At 42.5% G+C, this 22,369-nt stretch overlaps 2 protein-coding genes across 3 annotated transcripts in view; both read left to right on the forward strand.

The window, feature by feature from the left end:
* Positions 1-22,369, forward strand: part of NGEF (neuronal guanine nucleotide exchange factor) — a 113,197-nt gene that overhangs the window by 38,995 nt on the left and 51,833 nt on the right. Inside the window, exons 1-3 of one of the 2 annotated variants that reach the window (XM_060768111.2) lie at positions 226-830; positions 2,337-2,466; positions 20,294-20,575. In XM_060768111.2, coding sequence (XP_060624094.2) covers positions 827-830; positions 2,337-2,466; positions 20,294-20,575 — 416 coding nt within the window. In that variant the 5' untranslated portion in view covers positions 226-826. Of the gene's footprint in view, positions 1-225; positions 831-2,336; positions 2,467-20,293; positions 20,576-22,369 lie in introns of those variants that run through there. The other variant, XM_060768110.2, reaches the window with a different exon arrangement.
* LOC137096542 (octapeptide-repeat protein T2-like) lies at positions 13,279-20,238 on the forward strand (the record flags this gene model as incomplete). Its single annotated transcript, XM_067466204.1, has 3 exons — positions 13,279-13,284; positions 19,436-19,825; positions 20,041-20,238. Coding segments are annotated over exons 1-3 (594 nt in total), but the record flags the coding sequence as incomplete, so codon positions are not given.

Genomic DNA, 22,369 nt, shown 5'->3' on the forward strand with positions numbered 1-22,369 from the left:
AAATGTTGAGTCTATATGGATCTGGAAAATATGGGCTGTGGAAGATTTTTTTTCAGGTGGAGAAAGGCTCATAGGTTGGCATTAAAAGAGTGGAAGCATTTCCCATAGGGTGTGGTTTACCTTGTTTCCCTAACAAGGACCTCACATCCTCTCACAAATGACTGGGCCCATTTCCACTTGCAGTATGTATGTCTCTGTTCTTTCTCCAAGGATATAAACAGACAGCAGAAGACTCAAAACTGCTACTTAATATTCAGCTCCAGTCACCAATGTAGTTTGTGGACACAATGAGCTCTTTGGTATGCCAAGACACAGACGTCTTCTCCACCGTGACATTGCAGTATGCAGCCAGGATAACATACGTATAGCTTTTCTTACTGAATCACCGAAACCCAAGGGAGAAACTGCACCAAGGCTGGTGCAGTTGAGGAGAAGAAACTGACGAGAAGAAATTGACCTGCTGCATGCGGCACAGAATCATAACACCGGTGAAGGACACACCACTCTCTGTCTGGGTCTCAGAAGCAGGAACTATCTGAAGGAAGCTGAGTCTCCTGGAACCTGTACAGCCTGACCACTTCGTTCCCCTACATTCTGTGTTGCTAAAGCAGCCCTTGCTCATCCAAAGAACTAGAAGACGAATCAATCTCTCCCCCAGAACATAAACAACATTTTCTGCCTGAGTTAATGTTTGCTCAAACAACTAAGAAAGAATAAGCCTCAGCCTTTACATTTTGTGGATTCTGCATGCTCCACAAAGCTTAAATCTTTGGCAAACAGGAGGATTTCTTCTTGCAATATTGGCTAAAGTGCATGGGCAGTAAGAATGGGTGAGCATTTTATCTTGTCTTTTATATATTATAGCTCGAGGGCACTGCATTTGTGTGTGTGTTGTTTGGTGGGTTTACAAAGATGAGTCAAGCTTTTCTTTGCTTTGTTTATATAGTCCAGGTACAGGACATGTTTGTTTCTTGGATGTCAGCTCTGTGTTCCATTATGTCACCTCTCATTTTGACAGTGAGGGAAAGTATATTGGTGAGCAGAATGGGTCGATACAGCATCTTATAAGGATGACAAGTGATTCATCATCCCATCCCAACTTCTAATTGGCAGTTCCAAGTCAAGACTAAATGCCCCGAGGAATAGCATGGTTAATAAGCCTTTAGATGGACTGTGTCCTAATATCAAGGGCAAATGTCTGAAACAACAAATGACCAAATTGTTCTAGATTCATACTTTGCTTGCTAGAAGTATGAATCTACACTAACTACACTTAAAAATTGATTACATAACCAACTGTATAAGGCAAAGAGAGTAGGGAGTACAATAAATGAAATATATTTACTGTTATGCATTGTTATATATTACAAAAAATGTCTGACAGTGTTGTTTATATTATTTCCATCATAAAAATATCTAATTGGTTGCCATGACTTTCATTCAACCATATTCAGTGCAGCAATTTTCATAACAATTTCATTTCCCAATACCAAATATTGCAATGATTCTTGTTAAATCAATGTATCTGTATGAAGAAGACACGAGAACTGTGTGCAACAAATAACAAATAAATTCACATCAAATGAACTTTAAAGTCTTAATTGCTATAGCAAATCATTTTCTAATTTACACTGCCAAATTTTGCTATAAGAGCCATAAGTCAGAGTGCATAATATTTATGTAAGTTTCTTTTGACCTAATTTGGAATCATAGAATCATAGAATCAAAGAGTTGGAAGACACCTCATGGGCCATCCAGTCCAACCCCCTGCCAAGAAGCAGGAATATTGCATTCAAATCACCCCTGACAGATGGCCATCCAGCCCCTGTTTAAAAGCTTCCAAATTTACTGATGTAAAGTAATGTTAAATGATATCAATGAAGGAAAGATACTGACCTAAATCCAATTGCTGGTCCTACCTACAGTAGACTCATTGAATAAAAGGAAATTTGGTTAAAATCAAGATTTGTTTAAGTTCTTGATTCAATAGGTTGCTGTTGATGGACTTAGCTATTGTTACTCATCCTCAAAGAAAAAAGAAAATTTTGAGTTAAGACCAGAAAAAGTATATAGTTATTCCAGACATAATTTATTCTCTCACTCACAAAAGTTTTAAATTCCAAGGAAGTAAGAATTAGAGTACTCATAGCTTAACAGCCCCATTTATCGCTCAGCATTTTACGCTCATTAAGATTTTGGAATATAAATGTGTGAAGAGCTGTGTCAACCTTGTCCACTTCTTTGTCTTTTCCTTCTTAATTGCAATCACTTTGTAAAACCCGACAGAAGAGAATAATGACAATTTAATTATCAACATTTCCTTTTTCATTTCAAAGGCTCACTTAAAAATGGTAACACCAGAAATGAGCTTCTGAACAAAGATGAGCTGTTACGCATATTCCGCAAGGGCATGTCTCTTCATGTGAAACCAGATCTGACAGCTACAGAAGAACAATGGTTTCAAAGGTAAGAAAGGAAACAATATCCCATTCTGTAAAGATAATGGTTTGGTTTTTTTTAAAAGGATAAAATTGGGTTTAAATGATAATAAAATGGATTATTTTTATTACATTTATGAAACTTTGTTTACTGAATTCCATTTAGGGTCCCGTCTCCCATTTCTTTCATTTCTCAACTTTGATTTCATTTCTCAACCACTAATCATAACAACTTGTAGTACAGTACAAAGTACAAGCAGTTCCCAGAGTTATAAACATCCAACTTATAAACGACTCATAGTTAAGAATGGGGGTGAAACAACAGGAAGTAAGAGAAATCTACTTATCGGAAGGGAAATTCAGTCCTGAAAGAATTATCATGGGGAAAAGGTATCTTCACTGAAGCTTTATCACCAATCCTTGTTTCCACGACAAGCCAATTTTGTCAAAATCCAATTATTACAGGGACAGAAAGTGAAGTGAAATCTTCTAAACAGGCACAGACAGCAAAACAAAGGGTGTTAATCCTTCTCTATACTACCCAAAGCTTGTGTGTGCATGTGTGTGTCTATCTATCTATCTATCTATCTATCTATCTATCTATCTATCTCTATAATAACAGAACCTATCTTGTTCGTATCTTGATTAAAACCACACAATCCAAGATCATAATCAAAAAGCCATTCCAAGTTTCATTGCACATTTCCCATCATCACTTATTGCATTGCATTATTGGCCAAAGCCTTGGTCACAAAGCCATGTTTTTACATGCTTTCTGAAGGTCAGGAGGGAGGGGAGCTCACCTAATTTCACTGGGAAGGGAGTTCCATAGCAGAGCGGTCACCACGGAGAAGGCCCTGTCTCTCATCCCCACCATTCGCGCCTGTGAAAGAGGTGGGACCGAGAGCAGGACCTCCCCAGACAGTCTTAACCTCCAAGTTGGTTCATAGAGGGAGATGCATTTGAACCAGGGGCCCTCAAACTTTTTAAATAGAGGGCCAGGTCACAGTCTCTCAAACTGTTGGAGGGCTGGATTATAATTTGGGGGGGGGGGGGGGAAAGAATGAATTCCTATGCACATTGCACATATCTTATCTGTAGTGCAAAAAAAAAATCAACTTAACAACAATACAATAATTAAATTGAAGAATAATTGTAACAAATATAAACTAGTATTTCAATGGGAAGTGTGGGCCTGCTTTTGGCTGATGAGATAGGATTGTTGTTGCTGCTGCTGTTGTTGTTTGCTTTCAAGTTGTCTCAGGCTTAGGTTGACCCTGAGTGAGGGCTGGGTAAATTACCTTGGAGGGCCGTATCTGGCCCCGGGCCTTAGTTTGAGGACCCCTGGTTTGGACAAATAAGCTGGGCCAGAGCCATTTAGGGCTTTATAGGCTAAAGCCAGCACTTTGAATTAGGCTTGGTAGCAGACAGGCAGCCAGTGGAGCTGATGCAATAGCAGTGGGTGGGTTGTATGCTCCCTGTACGCTGCTCTGGTGAGCAACCTGGCTGCTGCTGCCCCTTGCACCACTTGGAGCTTTCAAACAGTCTTCAAAGGCAATCCCATGTAGAGTGTAGTGCAGTAGTCTATTTGGGATGTAACAAGAGCATGGACCACTGTGGTCAAATCTGACTTCCCAATGTTATCAGTGCAAAAACAAGTAAGAAAAAAATATTTAGCTAGACAAATATTCAGAAGCATATTAACCTGATCGATACATCCCTCATAATATCAGTACTTGAGAACATCACCTTCCTGTTATGGCTGGTATTGGGATCAAGTGTGACATTTTCATCAATACTTGTTTAAAAGCTAGGTATTTTTGACTTTCATTATTTACTCATTGATTGTTTATTTACCATTTTTATAAACAAGGTTCTGGAAATGGTTGCTCATCTACCACTGATAATAACATGTCACAAGCAAATGAGGTTTCGGTATGCTATTATTATTTGGATTAACAATTAATCTATATAAGCCTCTCCCTTATAAATCTTCCATTTATGCATCAATAAGTTGGATAAATGGTTCAAAGTTCATACATGCTTGGCAGGTTGTAGAAACTCCATGCTCATACCATATTTCTTAGAAATCTACTTCATTTCCTGTTCACCTTTGCCTTGAATTAAAGGGGAAAACACCCAAGATAACAGCTGATCACTATATTTATTTTAATTTTTCTGTGTTTGCCCCCAAATATCCATAAAGTCCAGTGGAGACAGTAATAATTGTAGTTCTTATACAGAGAAAATGGCAGCTTTTGGATTGTCAAATCTCAGGGTGTGACCTCTCTCTTCTAAACTTCAGGGCAAAGGGAGGAATCTCAGGGCAAGACACTCCCTTGAAAAGAAAATATTGGTTATTTTTAGCAAGCACGGCTGACCTCTAGTGCTGCATCTGCCTCTGAAGGGCTCAGAAGTGTGTGTGTGTGTGTGTGGCTATAAATCACAGCCAGCATCAAGACTCAGCAGTTAGTCCAGTGTAACAATGAGCTACTTCATTATTTACTCCCACAGGCATTCCCAAATTGAGTCCTATAGGACTGCTGCTTTTCCTTTCTTACTGTTAATTTTATTAGTTCTGTTCCTACCTTCCTATTGTTGTTGAGTGCCTTCAAGTTGTTTCCAATATATGGCAACCGTAAGGTATTTTTGGAGCATCCCCCCTCCCCAGGATTTGTTCAGAGTGGGTTTCTTTATGCTTGAATCCTCAGTACAGTTCGTTTCTTGCTCAGAGGTGTACGTGGGTTGCACCATCCTTAGTACAAAGCCTGATTGATATTAATGTCTTCTACAGGTCTCTTTGGGTGCTTGATTCCTTTCTCATTCTCATTAATTTCTCTTTTCACGTCTTTCTCGTTCTCTTCTGCATTTCCTCATTAAAGGTCTCCAATATTGCTTATCTCACCCTGTCTCATTATTTCCCCTGCAACTCCTCCCTCTACAGTCTGTCCCCAAGTTACGAACAAGATAGTTTCTGTAGGTTTGTCCTTAAGTTGAATTTGTATGTAAGTCGGAACCGGTACTTTTAAAAGTGTAACTTCAGCCAAGTTATTTTAGCTTTGGATGGCACAAGGAAGGGTTAACACCCCTGTGGTGCTTGTTTTACTGTCTGTGCCCCTGTTCAGAAGATTTCACCTCACTTTCTGTCCCTGTGATAATTGGATTTTAAAAATTTGGCTTGTTGTGGAAACAAGGATTGGTGATAATGCTTCAGTTGAGAGACCTTGTTCCCATAATAACTCTTTCAGGAGAGAATTTCTTTTCCTAGGGATAGATTTCTCTCATTTTTTGTTGTCTTACCCTGCTCTTAACTATGAGTCATTTGTAAGTTGGATGTTTGTAACTCAGGCATTGCCTGCATTCATCTTCTAACTCATTCCTCATATCTCAGTCTTGCCCTCTCTTTTTTTGTACTCACTAGTTTCTTCCAGCTCACAAATCCTGGTTAAACATCTCCTTCCCTTCTTTCATTCTCTTGTCCTCTTTGTTTTGCTTCCTTCCACTATCCCCAACTGAAATGTGTTTTCCTTTCCTTCTCTCTTTTTCTTCTTCACTTCTCTTTCTTATCTCGGTTGTAGTTGTCTCCTTGCTCTTTTTCCAATTCTCTTTCTGAAATATTGTATAAGAAAATGGAACAACGGGGGCTTAATTAGTACTTTCTCAACCAAAATGGGACAATTGGATGGCATGGCATATCTTTCTAGAACACTCATGTAAGGTTTTTTCTAATATAAAATCATAGAGTTGGAAGAGATCTCAAGGGCCATCCAGTCCAACCACCTGCCAAGAAGCAGGAAAATTGCATCCAAAAGACCCCCGACATATGCCCATCCAGACTGTGTTTAAAAGCCTCCAAAGGAGCCTTGACCACACTCAGGGGCAGAGAGTTCCACTGCTGAACAGCTCTCACTGTTAGGAAGTCCTTCCTCATGTTCAGGTGGAATCTCCTTTCCTGTAGTTTAAAGCCATTGTTCCATCACTTAGTCTCCAGAGCAGCAGAAAATGAGTTTGCTTCCTCCACCCTATGACTTCCCCTCACATATTTATATATGGGTATCATGTCTCCTCTCAACCTTCTTCTTTTCAGGTTAATCATTCAGGCACTCCTCATAGAGCTTGTTCTCCAGACCATTGAACATTTTAGTCGCCCTCCTCTGGACACATTCCAGCTTAGAGTCAATGTCTCCCTTCAAATTCAGTGCCCAGAATTGGACACAGCAGTCTAGGTGTGGTCTGACCAAGGCAGAATAGAGCAGTAGCATGGTTTTCCTGGATCTAGACGCTATACTCCTATTTATGAAGGCCAAAATCCCATTGGCTTTTTTAGCTACCACATCACATATCTCATTAGTTATCATTTTACCATGCCCAGTGCTAGCAGTATTATTTCAGGCAGTTGTGGCCAAAGTATCTGTCAAATAGTCCTGGAAAACATTAAATCATTGCAGAAAATTAATTTGTTGAGAACATTTTGGAAACATAATGTTTAGCTTGTTAAATAAAAGTATAGATATATTCATTTTTTGAAATGGTCAGTAATTAATTAAAATAATGAGGACCATTATTGGGAAAAAAAGCATTTTTGGAATTTAACAATTCAATTAGCAAACATGAATGTTTTTAATGCTTTTAAAAAAAATGGCATAAACGCACTGCATTTTAATTGATAGTTTGTAAACATCATGCTGTGCTAATTGCCAAATGCTGTCCTAAAAATTAAAAAGCTAGTTAGAGTCAAATAGCAATACAGTGCACCCATCAACAACAATATATGATTTTTAAAAACCTCCAAAAGATATGTTTCCCCTATTTTCTCAAAGAGTCTGACAGCCCTTCCAGACTGGTCTTTATATCCCAGGATCTGATCCCAGGTTTTCTGTTTATCCCAAATTATCTGGCAGTGGGGGACTCATATAATACAGTTTAAAGCTGGAATCAGATTCTGGGATATAAGGGCCCTGAGAGTATTTTTCTAAAAGACACACAATTAATACTTGCAGTGTTTGCAATGAACCCAAGCCCTCCCAAATAGATAGCTATCTCATGCAGCAATATCTATGGGTCTTGCTAATGACTTGCTAAAAGCTGGATCAGATCTTGGCAAACTTCGATGCTCCAGGTGTTTTGGACTTAAGCGGCTGAGGGGGGAAAGGAAAGGGCCTGAGACTGTTAGGAATTCTGGGAGTTGAAATCCAAAATACCTGGAGGGCCGAAGTTTGCCTAGGCCTGAGCTAGATAATGAACCTGCAGCCAAGTTGACAGTAGACATCTGACCACTGAAATCAAGGATTTGGACTCTAGACAGATCTAATGTATTGCTCTAGTGATTGGTTTTATGGTGTGTGTCCTACTTTCCCCCAAGCCAGGCCTGTAGCCAGGATTTCGTTTTGGGGGTGGGGGGGCTGAATTTTTTTCAGGAGGGGGGGTTTCGGGGGGGCTGAGTTTCAGGGGGGGGGGCTGAGTCTGAGTGAAAGAGGGTCTAGCCTAGCAAACCTTTTGTATCATTACCCCAATACCCCCATGCATATGGGATATATTGAGTATGGTGATCAGATCATGATATGAATAAACATAACAGTTTAAGTAATGCACCAGTAAGGCCTTTTCGCGAACCATGAGAATTTCAGGGGGGGGGGGGCTGAAGCCCCTCAAGCCCCCCCCCCCCGGCTACATGCCTGCCCCAAGCCCATCCTGCTTTCCTCTGTTGAACCCCTATGCACACAACTTGAAAAGATTTCTGGATCCTCTGAGAGTATGATTTGCCCAAAGTCACCCAGTGCATTTCCATGACTAAGAAGACAAAAATAGGGGGGAAATAGTTTACTAATCTATGCAAAATCATTCAGTAAACCAATTTAACAGCACCTAGTTATGTAATTGCCAAAAGTATTTAAATGTTATAAATGTAAAAGTTAAATATCAGTTGAATTTTCAATGAAAATGGACTCCGTGTAGTGATTAAAGACAACCTATCACCGTGCTTTAAAAATGAGTCATTGAACAATAATTGGCGAGGGGAAGAATCTAAGAATTCTATATTTTTCAATTGTAATACTAGAGATTATTTAAAGTGTAATTCACTGAAAGATTGCTTAAAACTTTCAAATATTCTTGAGATTGATTCTCAAATATCTAATTCTAAACCATGTAAAATTTTATCAAAAAACTTGGGCATGAACTCCTGCATTTTGGCAAATTATATTTCAACAGATCTTATTATTGTCACCTATGTTTTGATTACCACACTAATTAACATTCACCTCTTACTAGCAGACAGTCCATAGTAGTTTGCTGCTGCTGCTGCCGCCGCCGCCGCTGCCGCTTCTTCTTCTTTTTCTTCATCTTCAAATCATTCTCTTCAACACAATGTATCTTCAATTTATTTATTTATTTATTTGCCATAGTTATACCTCGCCTTTCTAAATCCAGTAGGTGACTCAAGGTGGTTTACATATATAGGTAGCAATTCGATTCCATGTAAACAACAAAGTAAAATAAACATAAAACAATCATTAAAAACATACCAAACCTTAAAACCAGTTATTTAAAATCACATTATCTAAAATCGTAATCCATGGCGATTCCGAGTTGTCATTTCATATTCTTTAGGGGGTTATTAACAGAATGCTTGATCCCACATCCATGTCTTTAAGCTTTTCCTGAAGGTCAGGAGGGAAGGTGCTGATCTGATTTCACTGGGGAGGGACAAGGGGCCACCACTGAGAAGGCCCTGTCTGTCGTCCCCACCAGCCACATTTGCGAAGATGGTGGGACTGGGAGCAGGGCATCCCCAGATTATCTTAAACTCCTAGCTGGCTCATAGCGGGAGATATGTTTGGACAGTAAGCAGGGCTGGAACCATTTAGGGTTTAAAGCCAGCACTTTGAATTATGCTCAGTAGCAGACTGGTAGCCAGTGGAGCTGACATAACAGAAGAGTTGTATGCTCCCTGTACCCCACTCCGGTGAGAAATCATGCTGCTGCCTGTTGGACTACTTGAAGCTTCTGAACAGTCTTCAAAGGCAACCCCATGTAGAGCGTGTTGCAGTAGTCTATTTGGAATGTAACAAGAGCATGGACCACCATGGCCAAGTCTGACTTCCCAAGGTAGGGGTGCAGTTGATGCACAAGTTTTAATTGTGTGAAAGCTTCCCTGGACACTGCCGAAACCTGGATAACTCCCAAGCTACAAACCTGTGTCTTCAGGGGAAGTGTAACCCCATCCAGCACAGGTTGTAACCCTATACCTTGGTCAGCTTTGCAACTGACCAGGAGTACATCTGTCTTAATCTGCATTCAGTTTCAATTTGTTCACCCTCATCCAGACCTCAGACCATCACAGCCGCCAAGCATCAGTTCAGGACCTGAACAGTCTCCTGAGCAGCAGGTGCAAAAGAGTCTCTCCCCAGCTTGTTTTGTTTTTTTTACTTATCTGAGAAAGGTAGGTTAAAATAAAAACCAGATAGATGTGCAGGAGAGGGTTTATTAACCTCCTATCTGCATTGATCCTAGTCTGGACAGGGATCAAGAGTGTTTGTGTGAAGGTAGAAAAGAAATAATCTTACATTGTTATCTACTACATGTAATAAAGCAAAATAAATCATGCTGGTCCATAAGAGAGAGAGAAAAAATGAAAAGCCCACAGCTTGCCTATATCTTTATTGGTGTTGTTGTGTGCCTTCAAACCTTTTCTGACTTGTGGCAACCCTAACCCAGACCTATTTTAGAATTTTCTTGGCAAGATTTATTTCAGAAGATGTACGCTAAGGATGAGACTATGTGACTCACCCAAATGAGCTTCTACGGCTGAGCAGGGATTTGATCTGATCTTTTGGAGAATTAGCCCAACAATCTAACACTCGTCATGCTGTTTATCTTAATGTCTCTATTAGGAGGACTCACATAAACTTATCTGTAGCAAGGAAACATTTGGGACAGAGGTAGAAATTGTGTGACCCTGCAGAAGTTGTTGCTTTACTATTCCCAGCAGCCTTAACAGTGAGGAACACTGGCAGCTGCAATTCAGCAACATCTGGAAAGCAACAATATTCCCATCCCAATGGAGAGAAAGTCAGGGAAAGGTGGGAGGGATCATTAATTAATGCATATTTTTAAATTTTGTGTCAAATCATGGCATAAATAAGTATAAAACTGATAAAATCAAGGGAGCATAAGCAGCTAATTAATTTTAGACCAAAAACAGGAAACAACGATCACATTGTCTGTAGCCTTAAACAATTTTTCCTCTGTGCATGAGGCAGGGCATTGTGGGCAAGCATACAGATGATGAGTTCTTTGTTCTGCTCCACAGTCGCACAAGGTGGGGGGTTTTTCTAGGTAGTATTATTTTCCCAACTTGGAAATTCCTGAACTTCTGAATCTGTTCAGGGATTTCCAAGTTGCCCATTCTTGGTTCGCCCCTGGAAGAAGACCCTTGTTGGGGACCATGCAGTTGGGATTTTCTGGTTTAGCTGCTCAGAGGGATACGCTTGCTATTTCTGGGAGAACATTAAGAGAAGTGGTGGTTCTCATGAAGCTTTTCCTTGATTTGAGTCTACTGAGAGGATGACTTGAGTCTGCTGGGATATAGTACATTCAAGATGTACTATTTCCTAAATAAGTTATGACATGAAGACTCAGTCCTACTTCTCAAACATTTAACAGTTGTAAAGGTTACAGAGCATCCTTTTTCAAATATTAAAAGGAAATGCAGTAGGAAAAGAGGAAGACTACATTACAGGTGGATAGTCTCATGGAAGCCATGTCTCGGTGTCTGCAAGATCAAGGGGCAGGGCCTTCTCGGTGGTGGCCCCTTGGCTATGGAACTCACTCACCAGCAAAATCAGATCAGCTCCCTCCTGGCCTTCGGAAAGAAATTAAAAACATGGCTGTGGGACCAAGTCTTTGGACCATATTGCAGTGCAATACGTGAAGATGGCATATGTACAATCACAACTGGAACAGCTCCTTGACTATGATTTTGGATTATGTGGCTTTTTAATAACTGGTTTTAATATTTATATGCTTTTAAATGTTATGTTTTAATGTATATGTTTATTTTATTATATGTCTGTCTCATGTGACATCGAATTGTTGCCTATTGTAAGGCCACCCTGACTCCCCTTCTGGGTGAGAAGGACGGGTTACAAATACAGTAAATGAGTTTATATAAATAAAAATGTAATGTTTGTTTGTGGGATTAACATAACTCAAAAACCACTGGACGAATTGACAACAAATTTGGCCACAATACACCTATTAGGCCAATGAGTGACCATCACACTGAAAAACACTGAAAAACACAGCAGAAGAGACTTTAAAAGCCAAAAAACCAAAAACTACATTACAACGCATGTACAAAACCACCGGAGGTTTACCACAACTGGTAAAGCATCTGCAATTATAAGATCTATCAACCAAAAGGTTGCAAATTCGAAGCCCTGGGTTGGCGTGAGCTGCCAACTGTCAGCCTAGCTCATTGTTTACCTAAGCAATTCAAAAACAGCTCTAGCTGTGATTAGAGAAATTAGGTACCACTAAAAGCGGGGGAAGTGTTTAACAATGCCATAAAAGAAAGAAGATCAAAAAATTCTGGGCGACCAAAAGGAAGGAGGAAGTCCTGACGGCTCTTCGTCAATCAGGATAGAGCAACAGCACCTCCTGGACTTGAGCCCAACTTTCCATGGCACCAAAAACAGCTGAAACAAACCACCTCCTTCTGTTCTCTTTTGTCTGTCTGTGTATTGTCTATACAAAGCGGCATTGAATGTTTGCCGTGTATATGTGCTGTGATCCGCCCTGAGTCCCCTTTGGGGTGAGAAGGGTGGAATATAAATAAAGTGTTATTATTATTATATGGTTATTATATATACACAAACACGCATATATACACATACACACAAATATATACATACACATATACACATATATACACACAAATACATATACTCAGATTGGGCCACAGCAATGCGTGGCAGGGGACGGCTAGTAATAAATAAATAGTGTGAATGGGCCCTTTAGCAGCACAAGTTGCCTTGGAGATCTCTCATACATAGTTGCCAAATGTCAAAACTAGTTAATAACAACAAAACCAGGCATGCATTCACTCTCCTGCTGAAAGATTCAAATTTACCATCACAACCTCCTTCACAAGAAGTTTGTTCTACTGGAAGCCTTGGGCTCTTCTCATCCCGATCCTTAAATGAAGTCACAGCCATGGAGAAACGTACCTGTATACACAACCTCCTCTCCAGACTGTGCTTCAAAAGTACACATCTATTGTTCACTTATCCCATTCTTTCGCAAACATCCAGGGTTGTTGAGCTCCTTGTTTTGTGCCAGAAACAATATGTCTGTCCCAAGGCATGCTCAGAAGGAGGTGTTCTTAGATGATGTGATTTGTTGGCCTTCTTTTCCCCAAATGTCTTACTTCTAGAATGGAAAGAGTTAAAATGTACTTGGCTTCCCCAGTGAATTACAGAACCAGCCACTGTGTATGAGGGTTGAATGAAAAATAATGCCTCCACCTTCGTTACTTGGGTTTGGATGGGAATATTTTAATAAATCAAACACAGAAATAATCCTTAGAATGTGCTCTTCAACTACCACTATTCACTTTTCCACATAATCACCAGACAATAGGATACATTTCTGCCAATGATGAACAGGTTATCTGAAGCCATCACGGAAGAAGTCGATACTCTGTTTCCACAACCAGCGTCTCACAGTTCTCTCAACATCTTCATCAGAAGCATAATGATATCCCTGCGGATCTTCTTTCGTTATCAGGAAAAGATGGAAGTCAGGAGGTGCTAAATCTGGATTGTATGGAGAATGTCATATGGCGGTGAGATCCAGTCTCTGAAGTTTCAAGTCTGTGCGCTTTCATTTCAGGCATCAGCATACTGGGTATCCATCATGCACAAATTTCTGATAGCCAAGCAAAGCAATAATGTGACCCACACATTCTTGTGAAATGCTGATTATGCTTGAAATTTCTCTCTGAGTGATACGACGATCGTCCTGAATCAATCTGTCAATCTTTTGCTTGTGAAACTTGTGGTTGCTGTCACAGGACGTCCAACCCTGTTTGTCACACAAGTCAGATGTTCCCACCTCAACATCTTTAAACTTACTTGCCCAACAATGCACAGTACTCACATCAACACAATCACCATAAACAGCTTGCATTCTGTGATGAATCTCCTTTGGGGTGACACCTTCTGCTGTCAAGAATTCAATGACTGCACATTGCTTAAGTCACATTGACGGACCTCCTGCACAGGGTTCCATACTTTGCATTTTAATAACACAACCGTTCAATGCTAAGACTTCCAGACAAAATGGAACTGTAGAGGAGAGTCTACTGAACAAGCCAGTACCTGCCGCATACCAGTACTGCCATCTGTTGAGGAGTTACGAAGGTGGAGGCATTACTTTTCATTCAACCCTTGTACACTGTAACTTCACTTACATTTCCTCAGCATACAAAAGGCATGGGCAAACATTGTCCCTCCTGGTGTTTTGGACTTCAACTCCCACAATTCCTGGCCTCAGGCCCTTTCCTTTTTCCCCTCAGCCACTTAAGCGGCTGAGGGGGAAAAGGAAAGGGCCTGAGGCCAGGAATGATGGGAGTTGAAGTCCAAAACACCAGGAGGGATAAAGTTTACCCATGTCTAGTATACAATGTTGATTTCCATCCACAAAAAGGAACTGACTACATTAGTGGAACCAAATGTCCAACCCAACAATGCTACTTTGCCTTCCCAATGCCAGGAAAACGTGTCTTCCTAATGCACATTTGCGCTCGCTCTCTCTTTTTCAAATAGCATAAGGCAAACTCCATCTTCAGGCTTACCAGCAAACAACTAATTACTGTTGATGACATTGATTACCGTTAAATGAAGTAAAAAAGGATTTTATCCATAATGTTCTGACACAGAACATTTGGCCAAATATTTAAACATTTTTTTTAAAAAAAACCAAACCCTCTCCAAACTCTGTCATATAAATATAAACCATTATGTAATACTCTTTCCTGTATTTCATACATCTGCATACTTATTCCCACACAGATAAGAAGTAAAGACTGAATGCTAAGTGCACCTAATTTCTGACTCTTTGTTGAAATCCTGAATCATAGCATAAATACCTACGGAGCCTGTTTTTTTGTATCAATTTGTTACATAAAGTAGTAGCGATTTAGGGCATTTGCGCCAATTTGCTGCTTATAATAGAAGCTCAAGTGCATAACTGATGCTTCAAACATATTTCTGATTCAAGATAGATATTAGGAAAGTTCACAAATCCCCTGCCTTGAACAAACACAGGAAGCGGGGGCATTCAGCCTAATCCACCTCTGTTGCGGCCTTGCACCACAACACACTACTTGTGGGATAACTTCTTTCCCACTATCCGTTACTGGATAGTTTCAAAACAGATTGACCATGTGTAGGGATGTATGCATGCATGGGCTCCCCATGAGGAGGAACACGGTCCAATTTGGGACTGCCCCCCCCCCCCATGTTGAGGACCTCTTCCCTCTCATCAGACATCTCTTTCTGATGCCATCTGAACATAAGTAGTGGAGTGATATTTCTGCCACAAGTATGAAGGGTGCATAAAGGTAAAGGTTTCCCCTTGACATTAAGTCTAGTTGTGTCTGTCTATGGATGTTGGTGTTCATCTCCATTTCTAAGCCGAAGAGCCAGCTTTGTCCATAGACACCACCTTGGTCATGTGGCCAGCATGACTGCATGGAGCGCTGTGATCTTCCCGCCGGAGTGGTACCTATTGTACTGCTTATATTTTATTTTACTGTACTGCTTATATTTTATTTTATTTTTGTTTATGAGATGTATTTTAACTGTTTTGTATTGTTTGTTTGCTATTGTTTTATTATTGATGTATTGTGGGCTCGGCCTCATGTAAGCCACATGTAAGCGGGGTATAAATAAAGCTTATTATTATTATTATTATTATTATTATTATTATTATTATTGATCTACTCACACTTGCATGTTTTCGAACTGCTAGGTTGGCAGAAGCTGGGGCTAACAGCAGGAGCTGACTCCACTCCCTGGATTTGATCCACCGACCTTTCAGTCAGCAAATTCAGCAGCTCAGCGGTTTACCCACTGCACCACGACGGGCTCCTATGGAGGGTGCATAGGTATTGTAAAAACCAGCCTGAAGCATGACACTACCCTATGTCATGCTGTATTCTTTGAATATACAAAGAGTAGGTGATGTTAAAGGACCCCTGGTGGTGCAGTAGGTTAAATTGCTGAGGTACTGACCAAAAAAATCTAGGGTGCAGGATGAGCTCCCATCATTAGCCCCAGCTTCTGCCAACCTAGCAATTTGGAAACATACAAAGGTGAGTAGATCAATAGGTACTGTTCCAGTGGGAAGGCAACAGCACTCCATGAAGTCATGCTGGCCACATGACCTTGGAGGTATCTACGGACAACGCTGGCTCTTTGGCTTAGAAATGAAGATGAGCACCACCCCCAAGAGTCAGACACGACTAGACAATGTCAAGAAGAAAACTTTACCTTTAGGTAATGTTAATTCCCCTGTTGCCTGCATTACATTTATGAAGGATTTGGATGGGCTTATGTTCTAGTATTTATTGTTTTCCTCTGTCTGTGTAGGGGTGATGGTGTTCTTCAGGCATAGGAGCTGCCTTGAGTCTTTGTCTTTGCCTTTGTGGAGAGAAAAAGTGGGGTATAAATAACAACAACGACAACTGTAGATTGGGTATAGCTTGGACCTGGGGGTCAGGACCCCTGGGGGGGATCGCGAGGGGGTTTCAGTGAAGTTGCCATAGATCATCTGAAAACATATATTTCTGATGGTCATAGGAACCCCTTTGGCAGAGAAGGCTGAAGATCTCTCCACCTGTCCTCTTCCTTTTTGGAAACAAACAGCGAATCCTCCCACTATAAATCCCAGCAACTACAACTCTCACTCCCAAATGTCAAGGTCTGTTTCCCCCAAACTCCACCAGTGTTCACATTTGGGCATATTGAGTATTCGTGCCAAGTTTGGTCCAGATCCATCATTGTTTGAGTCAACAGTGCTCTCTGGATGTAGGTGAACTACAACTCCCAAACTCAATGCCCACCAAACACTTCCAGTATTTTCTGTTGGTCATGGGAGTTCTGTGTGCCAATATTGGCTCAATTACATCAGAATGCTCTTTGATTGTAGGTGAACTATAAATCCCAGCAACTTCAACTCCCAAATGACAAAATCAACCCCCTCCCCAACAAACCCCACCACTATTCAGATTTGGGCATATCAGGTATTTGTGCCAAATTTGGTCCAGTGAATGAAAATATACATCAGATATGTATATTATGAATCATAACTGTAGCAAAATTACAATTATGAAGTAGCAACAAAAATAATTTTATGGTTAGAGGTCACCACAACATGAGGAACTGCATTAAGCGTTCACAGCATTCAGAAGGTTGAAAAACATTGGTTTACAGTTTTCAGAACTGATGCAATTTTCAGGAATGATTCTCTGTTGTTCAGATCTGGAAATCACTGTATGAATGAAAGATGGTAAATTCAGTTCATCCTTTTTATTCTCTAAAAATAAGTACACTTTATACACAGAAATAGAAAGAAATGGAGAAAAATAACTCTCCTCCTACACTCCAGCTTTCAAGAGATTACTTCTTGGACATCAGATAAACATCAGAATATGTTGTTGAAAGATTTCATGGCTGGAATCACTGCCTTGCCTTGAGTTTTCTGGGCTGTGTGGCCATGTTCCAGAAACATTATCTCCTGATGTTTTGCCCACATCTATGGCAGGCATCCTCAGAGGTGAGATCTGTTGGAAACTACGCAAGTGAGGTTTATATATATGTGGAATGTCCAGGGTGAAAGAAAGAACTCTTGTCTGTTTGAGACAAGTGTGAATGTTGCAATCGGCCACCTTGATTAGCATTTAATGGCCTTGCAGCTTCAAAGCCTGGCTGATTGCTGCCTGGGAATCCTTTGTTGGGAGGTATTAACTGGCCCAGACTTATTCTTGTCAGAAATTCCTCTGAGTTTTTAAAATGTTGCTCTTTATTTACTGTCCTATTTACAGCCAGGCTTTGAAGCTGCAAGGCCATTAAAAACTCTAAAATCAGGACAGCAAATAAAAAGCAACACTCACAAACAGGGGCATTCCAGACAAGAATCAATCAGGGTCAGCTAACGCCTCCCAACAAAGGATCCCCTAGGCAGCAACCAGCCAGGCTTTGAAGCTGCAAGGCCATTCAATGCTAATCAAAACGGCACAATTTTATATTCAACATAACAAAAAAGGATTAGAAGCCTAGCCTTATGCATGTACTGTATACAGAAACTGAGGAAACCATCAAGCCATTTCCAATTTACCCATCCTGATTGTGACTGATAAACAAATTAACCCTAGCAGATACCAGGACCTAGAAGGATACCAAGATCAATGGGTGTTCAACTCCCATTATATACAATACCTTGTGAAATGGTGTCCTTTATATAAATCAAAGAGTGCTTTTGTTTTGTCTCTGTTTTGCCTTGGATGGTTGACTCCGTGGACACGAAATCCATGGATACAAAAGAAATCAAGGCAATCCAACTCAATTAGTTTGGAAACCGTGGCCTTGTAAACAGTGGCTGTGTCCTTGGAAGATCCGGTTCTGTCCTTGCTATCTGAAAATAATCGCAGCAAAGCTGAGACAGAGACCTTGGGGAATTCGCCAGCCAAGTGTGATAATATTGTTTTAAATGGGCCAGTGGTGTCTTATGACTATTTCCCATAAGAAAGAAACCTTGGCAGCCACCTGAAGCGGAGTAGCACATGCTGCCCCTCTCTGACATCTGTCTCTATCAAGTCATTTTGGAACAAATCCTAACAAGTAGTTTCCCATCTCACTTTCCAACCAGTAGTCAAAATACAGTAATAATGTATTATTTGGCTGGGCTCCCTCTACACCAGACATGGGCAAACTTGGGCCCTCCAGGTGTTTTGGACTCCAACTCCCACAGTTCCTAACAGCTTCAGGCCCTTTCCCCTCAGCCGCTTAAGCTTTTAGAAGATAAAGTTGCCCAAAGAAGCGGATCGATGGCTAATCAGATAGGATAGGATTTTGAAAGGCCTGGGAATTTCTAAAGGCAACCTATATGACCAGCAACCTGTAGGGCTGGCAGGGGTAAACTTTTTTTTTTGTCTTGGGGCCACATTGCAGACCTGGCTAGGAGGGCTGGGGCGAGAGAGAAGGTGGACATTTGCACGCTGTGTGGGGTGTCCCCACAAGAGGTAGGGCCAAGGAAGGGCGGGGCCAGGGGAAGGCCTGGGTCACCTTCAGGTTGTCCTCCCAGCATAAGAACAAGGCTGCTTGCCCCATCTTTATGCCAGGAGGAAGGTGGGACACATGGTGACTGCCCCAACCCTCCCCCCCCCTGATCCTTGGGCTTTCCTCTTGGCATTATGCCAGGAGGAGGGTGAGACAGGCGGTAGCTGAGAGGGCTCCAGAGGGCAATCAGCCACCACATGCCTTTCTTGAGTTGTCCTCCCAGCATAAGGATGGGGCAACTCGCACGGTCCTTATGCTGGGAGGAGGGTGAGACATATGGTGGCTGAGAGTGCTTCAGAGGGCTCTCACCTTCTGTGTGGCTTCCTCCCCAGTCTTTTTGGCATGAGGATGTGGCAGACATCCTGCCAAGAGGATAGGGATAATTAGGAGGACCTGAGGTAATCACCCAGAGGGCAGCATCTGGCTCCCAGGACTTAGTTTACCCATGCCCACTGTAGGGTCTGTTTTCCAAGCAATGGACTGGTGATGCTCTGACCGGTCCCTTCTTCTAGTAGAGGTGAGGGCTCCCTTTGAAGGAGGGGGGGGGGGATATCCTTAGAGAACAATAATATAGCAATTTGTCAGGGCTGGCTAATTCCCAAAGGAACAGCCTACATGCCCATTTGGACTCTCCCTTTTCCTTGGGCAAAGTAGCTCCAGAGGAGGAAGGTGCCTCCAAAAGCAGTGGAAGAAGTCCGAGAATCATTAGGGCAAAAGGAAGGGCAGGGCAAGGCAAGGGAAAGGGAAAGGGGAAGGGAAGGGAAGAGAAGAGAAGGGAAAAGAAGTGGAAGGGAAAGGAAAGGAAAGAGTGGGGAAGAAAAATGGGAAAAGAACGGAAAGGGAAGGGAAAGAGAAAAGGGAAGGAAAATAAGGGAAAGGGAAAGAGAACAGAAGGGAAGCAAAGAGAAGGAAAAGGAAAGGGAAAGGGAAAAGAATGGAAAAGGAGAAGAAGGGGAAGGGAAGGGAAGAAAAGGGAAGAGAAGGGAATGGGAAGGGAAAAGAAAGGGAAGGGAAAGTAAGGGGAAAGAATGGGAAAGGAGAAGAAGGGGAAGGTAAGTGAAGGAAAGAAAAGGGACAAGAAGGGAAAGGGAAGGGAGAAGGAGGAGAAGGGAAGGGAAAGTAAGGGAGGAGAACAGAAAGTGAAGGGAAAGGGGAAAGAATGGAAAAGGAGAAGAAGGGGAAGGGAAGGGAAGGGAAGAAAAGGGAAAAGAAGGGAAAGGGGAGCGAAAAGAAGGAGAAGGCAAAGTAAGGGAAGAGAAGAGAAGGGAAAGGGAAGGAAAAGAAGGGAAAAGGAAGAGAACGGAAGGGAAAGGAAGGAAAGGAAAAAGGGGGAAGGGAAAAAGAAGGGAAAAGGAAAGGAAAGGAGGGAGAGCAGAAGGGGTCTCCCTCTCTCTTTCCCTCTCTTCCTTTCCTCTGAGGCGCTCTCTCTCTCACTCACTCACTCTCTCACTCTCCCTCTCCCTCCCTCTCTCTCTTTCTCGTCCTCTCCCCCTTTCTTCCCCTCCTCCGCAGGCTGCTCCCTTCCTACCCCGGTTTCCGTGGCAACCGCCCGGACTCCCCCAACTCCGCGCCTGCTGCGGAATCGCTCCGTAGCAGCAGAAGCGGACGGTCGCTGCTGCCGGAGTCTCTGCTCCTGCGGTCGCTGTTGCCGGAGCCTGCTTCCTCCTCCTCCTCTTCCTCGACGCCGCCACCGCCGCCGAGCATGGAGCTGCTGGCCGCCGCGCTCAGCGCCGCTTGCGCCCTGGAGCAGGAAGGCGCCGCCGAAAGCCTGCCCGGGACCCGCCAGGAGGACAGGTGAGTGGGACAAGCAGGAGCAGGAGCAGGAGGGCTGGGACGTCTTCCCCAAACCCGACCGACTTCCCTTCGACGGGAGCGCCGGAACTTGGACTTGAGACCCTTCAGAGTGGGAGCGACTGGAATCCGGGCTTCGCCGCCTTCAGAGTGACTTTCTCAGCCCTCTCCAGACTGCCTTCCATGTTCCTTTTGGCTTCCCCAGGAGACAAGGAGCTGGAGGGCAACTGGGAGAAGCTGGAGGAGGCTCCACTGCTAGGGTTCTTGGAGGGCACTCACATCAACGCCAATTGAGCCTCCTCCATGGCTCATTGCTATGCAACCCTGCGATTCCCAGTCTTTTCTGCTTGTTGCCACCGGAAAGAGCATCTCCCATTGAGCCATAGCAGTTGCAGTGCAGTTTAACACAGGCATGGGCCAACTTAAGCTCTCCAGGTGTTTTGGACTTCAACTCCCACCATTCCTAACAGTCTCAGACCCTTTCCTTTTCTTCCCCAGCCGCTTAAGCGGCTGGGGAAGAAAAGGAAAGGGCCTGAGGCTGTTATGAATAGTGGGAGTTGAAGTCCAAAACACCTGGAGAGCCCCCAAGTTGGCCCATGTCATGTCTAACAGCATTGAAGCTATAGCATTCTTTGGCAGAGAAGATCCAATAAAGCTACAAGGGCCATGATTCCATAGCATTGAGCCATGGGAATTCAAGTGTTGTCAGACTGCTCTAATTCTACAGCATGGGTGCATCCCCTGCCCTGTTTTTCTGTCCCTTCTTTCAACTGGACCCCTCTTTTTCAGACCTTCATGGCATCCGGGAGCAGAATCCATCCACATTCCACACATAGTGGGATAGAAGGGTTTCTGGTGCTCAGGAGAAGGATCTTCCCTCTCCCCAAGAGAGCCTGGTTGTGGCCCCATTTATAATATTTGAACATAACACCCTCAGAAAGGTGTGATTCAATTTCCAGGTTCTCCGTGAGCCCTTTTCTTACACTCTGGAGCAGTGGGGTTGAATTCCAGTATGTGCCCACCCCATCTTTTGCTTTAGTTGGCTTTACTGGTTGGGAAACCTCTTCCGAAGAAAACCGCACGCCTTAAGGTTCGTACCATCACTGAGAAATGACTCGAAGGTACACAAAAATGACAGCTCTGAACCTTGAGCACCGTGACACTCAGCCTCACCTCAGAAGAGCAGTCAGGGACTGACGGTTTACCTTGAGTTGTCGAAGGCTTTCATGACTGAAATCACTGGGTTGCTGTGAGTTTTCCAGGTTGTATAGCCATGTTCCACAAGCATTCTCTCCTGACGTTTCACCTGCATCTATGGCAGACATCCTCAGAGGTTGTGAGGTCTGTTGGAAACTAGGCAAGTGGGGTTTATATATCTGTGGAATGATGTCCAGGGTGAGAGAAAGAACTCTTGTCTGTTTGAGGCAGGTGTGAATGCTGCAATTGGCCACCTTGATTGACATTGAATAGCCTTTCAGCTTCAAGGTCTGGCTGCTTACTGCCTGGGGGAATAATAGAATCATAGAGTTGGAAGAGATGTCATGGGCCATCCAGTCCAACCACCTGCCAAGAAGCAGGAATATTGCATTCAAAGCATCCCTGACAGATGGCCATCCAGCCTCTGTTTAAAAGCTTCCAAAGAAGGAACCTCCACCACACTCCACGGCAGAGAGTCCCACTGTTGGAAGTTGTTTGCTGGCCCTGACTGATTCATGTCTGGAATTCCTTTGTGTTTTGAGTGGTGTTCTTAATAATAATAATCTTTATTAATAATAATAATAATAATAATAATGCAAA

This window comes from Anolis sagrei, chromosome 3 (assembly GCF_037176765.1).
Source record: "Anolis sagrei isolate rAnoSag1 chromosome 3, rAnoSag1.mat, whole genome shotgun sequence".
In the NCBI taxonomy this organism is placed as follows: Eukaryota; Metazoa; Chordata; class Lepidosauria; order Squamata; family Dactyloidae; genus Anolis; species Anolis sagrei.